The 12,092-nt window shown below is 40.2% G+C and overlaps 1 protein-coding gene across 2 annotated transcripts; it reads left to right on the top strand.

The window, feature by feature from the left end:
• The first annotated feature begins 3,133 nt into the window (after positions 1–3,133).
• Positions 3,134–11,661, top strand: barhl1b (BarH like homeobox 1b). 2 transcript variants are annotated; one of them, XM_006795637.3, is made up of 4 exons: positions 3,134–4,474; positions 6,825–7,047; positions 8,063–8,362; positions 11,020–11,661. In XM_006795637.3, the coding sequence occupies exons 1-4, from the start codon at positions 4,024–4,026 to the stop codon at positions 11,333–11,335; spliced, it is 1,290 nt and encodes a 429-aa protein (XP_006795700.1). In that variant the 5' UTR covers positions 3,134–4,023; the 3' UTR covers positions 11,336–11,661. The 2 variants fall into 2 exon arrangements, with proteins under 2 accessions (XP_006795700.1, XP_087699693.1); XM_087843567.1 differs by lacking the exon at positions 11,020–11,661 and having other exon boundaries at positions 8,063–9,770.
• The last annotated feature ends 431 nt before the right edge of the window (positions 11,662–12,092 follow it).

Below are 12,092 nucleotides of genomic sequence, written 5' to 3'. Positions count from 1 at the left end.
ATATTTAACACGCCTGCTCAATTGAGCGAGTAAATAAAATGTAGCACAATGTTTCCTCTTTTTCCTCCTCTTTGCAAAAGCATGGAAAGCTGAGAAGGCCCAGCAGGCATTATTAGTAGTAAAGCTTATGGACAGGAATCCAGTAATGCACAATGGGGGTGGGGGGTTAAAATAAAGCACATATCTGCAGATAGATTATTAACACTGACAAGTCAGTATGGACTATTATGATGAAACTGCACTTGGTGTCAGTTTATCATGTCTCAGGCTCTATGTAAACCCACTGAAGCTTCTGCACAAAAGACTGATCAGCATAAAATATTTACATCCATACTGGCCTTGAATAATCTGAATTAAATTGAACTGTACAGCTGTCACTCCAGCCAGAGAAAAAACAGTCTACACTTCACTAAAATAGCCCAAGGGTGCCAATTTTGTTTTCTAAGTGGAAGGCTGTTTAATGTGGGTCAATTATAAAGTATTATTAAACCAGGTGAGTGCTGCGGAGACAGGCAGCAACTGACCATTCAGTGTCCATTTCCTGAAAACATCCCCGTTTCCTTCCTTTAACATGGATCAATAGCATCCTCCTACAAAGTCAGTGTGTGTGTGTGTGCGTGTATGCGCGCACATGTGTGTGCGTGTGTGTGTCAGAAAAAGATCGCGAAAAAGGGAAAATGTGTGTGTTTGTGTATCAACACCAGGTTAACAGTTGCACTGGCCCTCAAGTTCTGACCACTTCCTGAAGGGAAAAAAAAACTCTACTTGACCACAGGGACACTTGCTCAAAACCAGCAGAAGCATGTGCCAAATCATTTCACTACACTACACACACACACTTACAGTTACAGTCTATCTCCACTGTCTTCTGCCAAAAAACACATACTCCAGGATTTAGAAACTTAACCAAAAGCCTAAAATGTTAAATTTAAACTCAAAAACACATTTAATTTTAAAATAAAGATGCTCATGTAGTCGATATTAGTGGTTTGTTTGATCCAAAAATGATTTAATGAGGGAAAAAAGAGACATAAAATATCTTCTGTTTCCAGTGTTTTTCCAGTTTTATACTGATCTAAATGAATTAAGACACTCAAACATAAAATGTTGGCAAACTTGTAATTTTTTTAATGATTATTTTTTAACGTCACATTTAAAATAATTAAGAATTACAAATGGGTTATACATATATATATATATATATATATATATATATATATATATATATATATATATAGTATTGACAATAAAGACACTTTATATAGTGTATATGATGTAAAATATTATTTTTTACACATATGGACTGATTTTTTACCCCCAGTTTTTATTATTATCATTATTATTTTAACTACTTAATTAAATTGTTGATTTATTTGTTACCTACAAATTTATTGTTGTCTTTTTTTAAAGGAGCTTTGGTTCCATTTCTAAATATTAATTTTAAATGTAATTATTGTGTTTTTCCCTACATTATGGTTCAAAAAATAAAAACACAATAATGAGCAACTCAAATTAAATTAAACAAGAAACAAACAGGAATAATTAAAGCTTCTCTAAGTTTTAAAGGCCACATGATGATCCCAAGCAGGAAGAAGTCGGTTTAATCACCTTATGATTAATTCACAACAACATCGCTGGAGCCTGTGGATGCATGGCACGGTAAGAATAAAGAGGGGAAGTTAAAAAAAAAAATTCGAGAAAGCACCAAACCACTGCTCCTTTCATGCACAAGCAGAGGAGAAAGAAACAGCTAAGTCAGGGTGGGTGTGTTGCCTTATATCTGTGTTGTCCCCGCCTCATATGTGACAGCTTGCAGCCGTGATGGGACCCCATGGGAGCGGGGAGCGGATTCACTAACCTGCCGGTGTCTGAGACCGACGCGCGCCTCCAATCTGGTGGTCACATGGGGTGGAGGATGAGGGGGGAGAGGGGTGTGGGGTGTTGGTGATGATGGGAGGGGGGTTAGTTAGATTATTAGGGGCTGTCGAGGCCGTCGCACGGGGCAAACTGTTGTGCAGGATGGAGCTCAAGGCGCGCACACAATGGCATTTCACGCGTGTTAAGGTGAAAAGTGCGCACAATGGCACTTGAGGCGACTTGAAGTTTTGGCGTCACGCTGCTCAGACTATTGTGCATAATTACCAGCGACAATGAGATCATTATTATGCTCTAAATGATGACTGTTCACCCGCGAGACCAAGAAAAGAAAAGCAACTTTTAGTATGTTTTTTCTACTTTTGGCCTTTATGTGTGTGTATGTGTATATATATATATATATATATATATATATATATATATATATATATATATATATATGATTGTAAAGTTGCAACTTAAGGTAAATGAAAAAACAAAACAAAAAATAAAATCAATTTTTAAAAAAACACAGAAAGGCCCACTTCAATTGATTTGAATTGAATTGAATTGAATTGAATTGAATAAATAAATAAATAAATAAATAGGGCTGTGTTTATAAAAATGCAAACAATAATTTTAATAACTTTAATAATAACTTAATAATAATAATAATAATAATAATAATAATAATAATAATAATAATAATAATAATAATAATGTTGGCATTGCTCTAGACTAATAGTGCAATGTCAAAACCCGCCAATCGTTGTAATCGATGTTAAACCTGAAAATCCTACAAATAAATAAAACTAACTAAAAGTAAAATTAGTGAGAGTAAAAAAACCTCTATATCGTTGAAGGGAAGAAAACTGTATAAATGGAATCTGTGGAGGTGGGAAACAAATCCAGTCAAAGAAAAGGAGTCGAGAAGAAAAACAGCGAGCCGCCCCACATAATAACCCCATTATAAGCCTCATCAATGATGTAATGAAAGCAAACAGTGTGAAAATTGCCTGTAAACAGTTGGATCTGAGTCTCCTGATGAATTCAGTGTCTCTTTTATCAAAGTGAGGATGAGCCAGGATGGGGGAGTCAGGGTGGGAGGCAGAGAGAGAGAGAGGGGGGGGGGGGGGGGAGCGAGAGAGAGTGGGCGTGTGGGGAGGTCCACTTCCAGCTCCCCTCAACCAATGAAGGCTTGTCACAGGGGACTCACGTGGACGAGGCGCTCTTAAAACCTAGCTCCTGACTTTTCCTCAAGTTCAATTTTTTGGGATTCCCTCCCACCCCAACCACATCTCCTCAATTTACTTGCCAGATGTGACTGTTTAACCCAGTTTATCGCAGCTTTTTTTATTTTTGCTTTTGCGTTGCGCATCTCATCGTCCTGCGTCCTCCGCTTCTTCCTCTTTTGCTGCTCTCTTTTCCTGCAGCAGCTCTCGGACGCTTCTCTCTCACACTCTACTGGGTTTCTTTTTTTAAAGATTTATTTATTAATTAAAGGTTTGCTTGACCCCCTTGAAGGAATGCGAGCAGTTTGCCTCTGTCTTCCGCAAAGCCTCATGACCAGCTGCCCTGAAAACTGTCCCCCGGTCCCGTCTCGGGGTTGACGCTGTCCCTGTCCATGGTGCTGAACAGCTTTTTCCCGAAGACGCCGTTGAGCTGCGGCTGCTGCTCCACAAATCCTCCGTATTTCTGGGTATTTTTGGGTTCTGCAGGTGAGATGTCAGCAATGATCGCTTCATCTACCCGGAGAGGCTTCTGAACTCAAAACAGAAGGAGTTGATCCCGAAGGAAGCCAAACGAATCGATTGTGACTCCTACGGTTGATTTCAGAGAGACTCCTTCGACTCTCACGCGCTCCCTTTCTCTTTTATTTTTTTTAGACTTTTCCGAAAGATGAACATTGGAATCATGGACCATTCGTGTAACTCATCTTAACGTGGAAATATCTGGCCTAAAAATAACGACAAGCCGGCTGGGGGCGGGGGGACTGGAAGTAGCGGGTGAATTATCTTCATTTGTAGCATATCCAAAAATATTTGTGTTGATGCCGGAAAGGGGTCACTTCTATTCTGGATCAGCTGAGACTAAAACAACCCCTTCTGCCCTAAAATAAAAACTTGTCCTGAATACCAAATGTCAGTTTGAGGAGGTCTCATCAAGACAATGGAGGCGTCCGCCAATGGCTCCAGTTTTGGCATCGACTCTCTGCTGTCCCACAGGCCTGGGAGTCCGGTGTCCAAAGGGGACAGTCTGGTGGGAGAGTGCCGCTCGCCTCTGGAGTTCAGCCCCAGATCAGAAGTGGAGAGCGGCTGTTCGTCGCCTCCGTCGCCGAGGAGGGAGTGCGTGGATGAGGTAGCCCAGAGGCAAGGTCACGGCGTCGGCCTACCACCGCACCTGCAGCACGCGCAGATATCTGCTGGGTCGCAGCAGAGGACCGTGACCTCGTCGTTTCTCATCAGAGATATTCTCGCGGACTGTAAGCCTCTGGCTGCCTGCGCTCCTTACTCCAGCAATGGACAGCCGACTCAGGAGGCGGGGAGGCTGGCCTCGAAGATTGCGGACGACTTTATGGAGAAAATCCACAGCAACTCATCGTCAGACAGTGAATATAAAGGTAAGGGTGCCACACTGCCTGCCTACTCTACAGAGGAGAATGGAGGCAAGCCTGCTGTATGTCATAATACATATTTGGCTCATGCAAAAAACAAACACACAAACAGACACACAAACAAGACAACATCAACAAAAAACAAACAAACAAACAAACAAAAAACTTTTGGTAGTTAAAAATTCCACTGAATGAGTTTTTCAAATCTATATTTAAACACTTTAAAACCTTTACTTGTTTCTTTATTCAGTTATTTATTTTGTATGATGTTTATGTTTGATTTATTGTTCTTCGCCTTTCATTTTGCATACGATAGTCATACATAAAATAAAAGGGTCATGTAAAGGTCTGGCACAAAATGTGTAAGCTAGTGTAATGTGGAAGAAAATAGAGCATAAAGTTGGAACAACAACAGATCAGCTTTTCAAAATAAAGGCTAATTTGGATATTTTGGATGTTGACTGGTGATTAAAAATAAAATAAAAGTTCCGTTTTTAACGTCTTAAATTATTTCCTGATAATTCAATCTTTTTTACTATAAAAACAATTTTCTAATAAAATATGCAGACACAGGTGATCATACAAACATACTGGTCTTATGTGATTAGTAGCAGGTCACCGGAACGATGACCAACGATAAGCAAAATATCGACGTGAAAATCTCTGGTGCTGAGTCGCGCTTGGTTACCTCTGGATGGTGACAGACCAGAGCCTTTAATCAAGTTATTATAAATAAAAAACAGGACAAAACAAAAACGGCTGCCTGCCTGTACACGCAAACACGCGTGGTCCGCTTCAAGCTCTGCGTTAAGCAGAATATCCGTAAAGCATCTGTTGATGTCAGTGAGGCACGAATGGTAGAGATGACAGGGTCGCCTCCAGATAAATGCCATCAAGGGCCTCTCTGTTTCCAATCATGTCAGCCATAACAGACGTGCCACCTCCACTGACAGTTTAATGAAGCAGTGCCTGGAAAGAACTCCACCGCTGTGGGCTACAACAGGAAATACAAACAAAATCACACTTATTACACCTACAAACTATTATTATTATTATTATTATTATTATTATTATGTTTTCTCGCAAGCTATTCATTTAAACGTAGTCACTGATTTCTTCAACATTTTCCGCCCGTGCGCTCACGTGCATCACAGAGTGGATGCGACGCGCTGATTGATTGAAGAAGCCGCGGGTCCCACGCGCGGCTCCCGCCACGGTAACTTTGATTTCCACGAATCCGCCTCCTGTAATATATCAGGGATTTGATGCAATTTGTCCCCGGCGCTAATCAGATTTGTAACCGCGCCCGGCCGCCCAGCTCTTGATTTCCACTCATGTCCACGGTCCTGTGAAGTTTCTCCGGTCGCGGTTGAAAGGCTCGTCCTTTCCCTTGTGGCTCAATTAGGCGGATTATTGTGCTTCTTGAGACGACTCAACTATTCAAGTACCAAGATCTCTCGCCTTACTCGCTTCTATTGTTTTCTTCTTCTTTCTCTTCTTCTTCTTCTTCTATTTTATTTAATATTTTTTAACTATCAGAGAATTAACTATAAGGACTACATATCAATGCTCGTCCTGACACGACACCACGTGTACAAAGAACAAAGGCTGTGGATCTGCTGACAGGAAAATATCAAATTGGAAGGGTGAATATTGGAATAGCTTTTCATAACAATTTAAGGCCAAATCAAACAGCTCCATAAGCCTATAGGCGCAGTTTCCAGTGGCGTGATTTCACTCGAAAATGACAGCTCTTCTAAAACGTAGATAAAACTCATCGCTGGTTAAAAAATAAATTATAAAATATTTTAACATTAGAAAGGTTTTTAAAATTGATTTCTTTATATCTGCAGATTAAACGGCGCACTTTGGAGCCCGCAGAAAGTGATTTTGTGTTCATTTAAAAATGAAACTTTAAAAACAAAATAAAGCCTTCTGGTCAAAAGTTCGGCTTAATACACACACACATACACACATACACAAACATATATGTACATATGTATATATCTGTATAGATATAGATATATATTTTATTTCCAATCAAAATTTCCAAAATAAGTTTGTTTTTGCTTTTTTTACACACAAAAAACAGAAAAATGTTGACAAATCCTTAAAGTCAAATTTATTTTTTTGTATTTTTGTGGTTTTCGTCTTCAAATCCTACATTAGGTAAGCGCAACGTAACAGGGCAAACCATTTATTCTGTTTGTGTTTACTGATAGTTGTTTGCCCTGTAGGACAGTCATGCACAGATTTATTAGCCTCCTTTTCTTGTGGAGGCTGCACGCAAAAAAAGATCTACTGTGTGCTGTGGGAGAGGCCTTAACTTTGGTTTCACTCTGTTTCTGTCAACCAGTGAAAGAGGAGGGAGACAGAGAGATCTCAAGCAGCAGAGACAGCCCTCAGGTCCGGCTGAAGAAGCCCAGGAAGGCCCGGACAGCCTTCACAGACCACCAGCTGGCCCAACTGGAGCGCAGTTTCGAGCGGCAGAAGTACCTGAGCGTCCAGGACCGCATGGAGCTGGCGGCCTCCCTCAACCTCACCGACACGCAGGTCAAGACCTGGTACCAGAACCGGAGGTAAAGACGCTGCTGTTTTCTAAAAGGGAGGGGGGTGGGGGTTAATCTCGTTTCTCACGGCCGGCTCATGACCCGGGACGCCATGTTTTCCAACTGAAGGTGGCAAGATTTCACCTCATATCTGAGTGAATGCGGGACGACAACGAACCATTAACTTCGATTATTGATCAGCCTGCCTTTTTCTATTAATTGATTTATTGTGTGGTCCATAAAATGTTAGAATAACTTTAAATATATCTGACATCTGATCCCAAATCATAAAAACAGCATTCACGTTTGAAGTAGAGGAACAAATTGCTTTATTTTTATTTTTTTTAATTATTATTATTTTTTGTTGTTGTTCTTCTTATTATTAGATACAAATTTCAGCTCTAACTTGTACATCTACGGGAGCACTTACTGACTGGCAGCACTTCTGTGGATTAGTGCTGGATATTTGTATTTTATATACTCTTAAGAAAAAATTAAAAGGGCATCACATAATGGAGACATGTCACGTGACCTCAAAAATATATTTTCTATATCAGCTTTTCAAATACATTAGCAAAGCTGCACAAGCTGCACAGGAAACAAATGTAAAATAAATAAAAATAGTTTTGGGTTCAGATAACTTTATTTATCTGCAGTCTGTCTCTGAGGCAGCTAAATGACATAAATAAATATAAAAACAACACTTTGGACTATGAATAATGTATCATTGCATGTGTGCATATTAATAATTCAAACAAACTACTATATCTACTCAATTATCTTTAGTATGAATTATTCACCTGCATGGAGTGCACACTGGCAACCTAACAGACATCGCTGGGTGTGAATACATGTGGCAGGTTGGAGATTTTAGTGATTTTAGAAAGAAAACAAACCTCACTTGAATGTTAATTGGATTCCAGGTAAACAGATGGGAGATATTTTGGTGTGTCAAACACGAGACACGTATTCAGATATACATATGCTCCACACTTAAAAAAAAACAAAAAAACTAAAACCTAAAAACATCTTTTATCTCTTCCAGGACAAAGTGGAAGAGGCAGACGGCGGTAGGACTCGAGCTTCTGGCCGAAGCTGGAAACTACTCCGCCCTGCAGAGGATGTTCCCGTCCCCGTATTTCTACCCGCAGAGCCTGGTGTCCAACCTGGACCCCGGAGCTGCCCTCTATCTGTACAGAGGCCCATCGGCGCCCCCGCCGGCCCTGCAGAGACCCCTGGTTCCTCGGATCCTGCTCCACGGCCTGCAGGGGGCTAGCGAGCCGCCACCTCCCCCGCCTCCCCTGCCTCCTATGAGCGGCGTGCTTCCCCGGCCAGCTCAGCAGCGGTGAGCGGGCCCCTGCAGATATTATTTTTCCTTATTTTTATTATTATTTTTGTTTTTTGTTTTTTCCTTCGCCGATCCTGGCAGCTTGGGACTCGTTAGAATAAACGACACAAAGACAGAAAGAGTTTAAAAAAAAAAAACCCGAAGAAAACTAAGACTAAAACAAACTGTTCGGCCTTTAAATGGTGAAAACTGATCCACGATGAACCCAGACGGACGGACCTTTGTGACTGAGACCCCCCGCTGCCTGTATGGAAGTTTTTTTCTTTTTCTTTGTGTCTTTGGGGGCAGGAACTTTATTTATAACTTATTTATTTTTCAATATGAATCAAAGCATCTAAGTTATGTATTTATTTGAACCCAATTACAGTATTCAGTGTTTTTCCCAAAAAACAGATAAACTGCAATTGTCGGTGGCACTTTGACCTTCAGTTCAATGCTAATTAGACCTTTATTATTATTATTATTATTATTATTATTATTATTATTATTAAAAAGGTGGAAACGAACAGCCACCCCTGTAATTTGAATAATAGCTTATTTGAAGATCTAACGGAACAATGAAGGGATTTTCTTTGATTTTCTAGGTTGTCATTGATTTTTCTTTACACGTGAAGCCGTCATGAACCTGTAAATAAGAATATTTTGCATTTTAACCTAAAAAGACTGATTTTAAAAGAAAACTTTTTCCCGTTTGTTTGATCTGTTAGTGCGTCTCTTTCAGACCACGGTGATCCAGTATAACATAATAGGCTAGATTAGCCATCAGAAATTATACAGAAAAAAACACACAAAAAAAACAAAAACACATATTGTCTGAGAAAGGATGGACTACCTGCCGGACCCACGTGTAGGCACATATACAGGAGAGATATGGAAAGAAATAAATCTATAAAAGTCTTTTTCTTGTTCTTAGTTGAAGTTTTTAGCTGAGTACAGTTGTCAAGTAATTTATTTAAAAGCTGTTTGATCCCCGCAGAGGGGAAGGCAATCACCTCAGTGATTATTCATTTTGTATTTTTTTCGATAAATGATTGGACTCGGGTCCGCATACAGGTGTAACCGCCTGTTGATTTGCTATAGATGTATTTGAACATTGTGGATTACTTATGTTACTTCATATGAAACCCGTGATAACCCTTAATTGTTAATACTCTCCTTTGGTGAAAAAAAATGTATATTGCAGATATCAAACTTGTGGAGTGGTTCTCGTATATCTCCTGGGTCGTTTTTAATTATATATTTTCTAATTATTATTATTATTATTATTATTATTATTATTATTATTAAAATTTTCGTTCCTCTAGCTTTCCCCCAAATTATCTCCCTAATTTCGTGAAGTTCTTTTTTTCTTCTTTTTCTTTTTTCTGGTGAAATTCACAGCAAAAGTTGGACAGAAAAAAAGGGGGGATTTGATGTAAAAGAGAATTACTTTTATAAATGTGGAAATAAAAGTCTTTCATTTAATCAAGTGGCTGCTTGAGTGTGTGACGGGAGGGCTTTTCAGGTGGAATCAACACGTGGACGCGGGTCATCACGCAGAAGAAGCTACACGAGGTGGACAAAAAGAGCAGCAACACTTGGTGCAGTCTGATGCAGCCAAGAGGAAGCCAACGATAGCTCGAAGCTCTGATTTTTTGGGGGATCGTGTTGTGCTGAATTAGCTTCTTTTTTGGGGCGGGCGGGCGGGGGTACTCTTTATTTCGGATTGCGCTGTGTACACGTGTGCCTTTTTTTTTTTGTTTGTTTGTTTGTTTTTTTAAAAAAAACCCTTATTATCCGCTTACATAGCAAAAAAGTATCTTTAAACAAATACAGCTTATCTAAAAAGCAAAAAAATCATTTTGTGTATTTTTTTTTAATTTGGCATTTTTTAAAAAACGAAAATAGAAATCTGGATATTAGCAAGTTAAATTAATCATAGAAGAAGAAGAATTTTGTATGAGCAGTATGACGGTATGAGCAGAGTCCTGTTTGATGTTTAGCGAAACGTCAGTAGCATTTATTAAAAAGACATTTTAAGGAATGTCAGTGTTATTGAGCAAAAGTTGGGGAGATGCATCCTGCTGCTTTAAATCACTTTACATGAAGAAGTTATAGGAAAAAACTGTCTATCCCTCCTCTGTTTGGTTTGGTGGTGTTGATTTTAATTAATGGAAAGGTGGACAGTTGTCACTTTTTCTAATCTTCTAAAAAAAAAGCAGACGTCTCTGGAAATGTTAGTGCGGTTTTTTCCACTTAATATTATTATTAGTTGCGCTCATCGGGTGTTTCGTTTCCTTTTTTGACAGCAAAGGGCTTTACAGATAATTAAACAAAAGGAGCAAGAGCGCACGCGGACAGTGCACACACACACACACACATTCAAAAGTGCAATCAAAGATCAATTCCAGCTAATGTCTTTAAAGGAGGGCCAACAAAGCAGAAGGGTATTCTGTCCAAAATGGAGCCCCTGTCTCCTGCCATCCTCCCTCCCTTCCTCCCTCTCGCTTTCTCTCTCTCATTCCCACTTTTCTAAATTAACAGCAGCGACTCCAATTCGTTTTCCATAAACAATGCAGGAGATGAAATATTAATGTCATGTGCGCAATTGTTTAAGTGCCTTAAATGATCCCCATTTGGAAATTGATTGTTTCCATCCTTCTTTTTTCCTTGAGGGTGCTGGATGCGCGCTCCTCTGCCAAACGGCTCCAACAGCTGGTGACCGGGCTGGAGCTGACTGCAGACCGGGGATCAGCGTGGGGACAGCTGGTCAGCGGCTCCACCACAACTACCACCACAACCCCTCCCTTCATCCTTACAAATTTCAATCAGCCACCCATGCACCAACCCCACTCTCATCCTCCAAGTCTGTGTGGACCCAAGTTATTCGGCCATGGCGCTTTGGGGGTTAAAGGAGTTCAGGCTGACGGACACGACTTGGCATGTAGGATGTTAACGATTAGACAAAAGACTTTAATAGGTTTTAATTGAAAGTCGATAATGGGTTTGATAGCCAGCTCCCCCTGCTGTCCTCCACGCAAGGCACCTGTTATCTGGGGGCTCCACTTAGTGGCTGACCATGCCGTGAAATATCAGACTGACGGCCCGATAACGTGCGCTTTCATGATGCGTAAAATTGCATTAAAAATACAGTTAGCCGGCCCGGCGGGTTTTGACGACTGGGAAAGTGAAGAGAAGGAGAAAAAAAATCACCTCCCAACTTGCCAAAAGATCATTATAGTCCCATCACAAGGATCCGTGACCGATTCAGTTAACAACGAGCCATTTTTGGGGGGAGGAAAAAAAAAAAAAGGGGGGGGGGGAGTATACTTGCAAAGTGCACAGCTGATTATATAAGCAAAAGCCCCCGTGTGTCTTGTTGGATGACTCGGAGATTTTTTGTTCTATTCTTTGCATGTGAAAGGCTGGTGGTAAATCCCCCGGCTCTTACCGTGGATTGTCCCGGGCTCAGGGTTAATGAAGTGCGGATGGAGTCTCGTTGAGTTCCCGACTGACATTAAAAAAGGAAAAAAAAAAAAAAAGGAAAAAAAAGGCTTAAACCCAAAAGATCAGTGACTCTGCCTAATCCCACGGACTCCACTAATAATATTAATTCAAAAGAAAAAAAAGTAAACAAAAGAAACCATCAACCTTTTGATGAAATTAAGAGACAATCAGAGCGTAATTTGCATTATGCTCGTGGTGTGAAAGCTTTTATATTTCCTTTCATTTCTTTCAGTGGACCAAT

The sequence above is a fragment of the Neolamprologus brichardi genome, chromosome 7 (genome assembly GCF_056152115.1).
Source record: "Neolamprologus brichardi isolate AB-2024 chromosome 7, ASM5615211v1, whole genome shotgun sequence".
Lineage (NCBI taxonomy): Eukaryota > Metazoa > Chordata > Actinopteri > Cichliformes > Cichlidae > Neolamprologus > Neolamprologus brichardi.
Note: the sequence above shows the minus strand (reverse complement) of the source record. Positions and strands in the feature narration are given on the sequence as shown.

Bases quoted from the DNA above. Each gene is read 5' to 3' on its own strand.
- barhl1b (XM_006795637.3), top strand. From the start codon at position 4,024: ATGGAGGCGTCCGCCAATGGCTCCAGTTTTGGCATCGACTCTCTGCTG. The intron at 7,048-8,062 runs GTAAAGACGCTG...TATCTCTTCCAG, and splicing joins ACCTGGTACCAGAACCGGAG to GACAAAGTGGAAGAGGCAGA. The intron at 8,363-11,019 runs GTGAGCGGGCCC...TTTTTCCTTGAG, and splicing joins CCCCGGCCAGCTCAGCAGCG to GGTGCTGGATGCGCGCTCCT.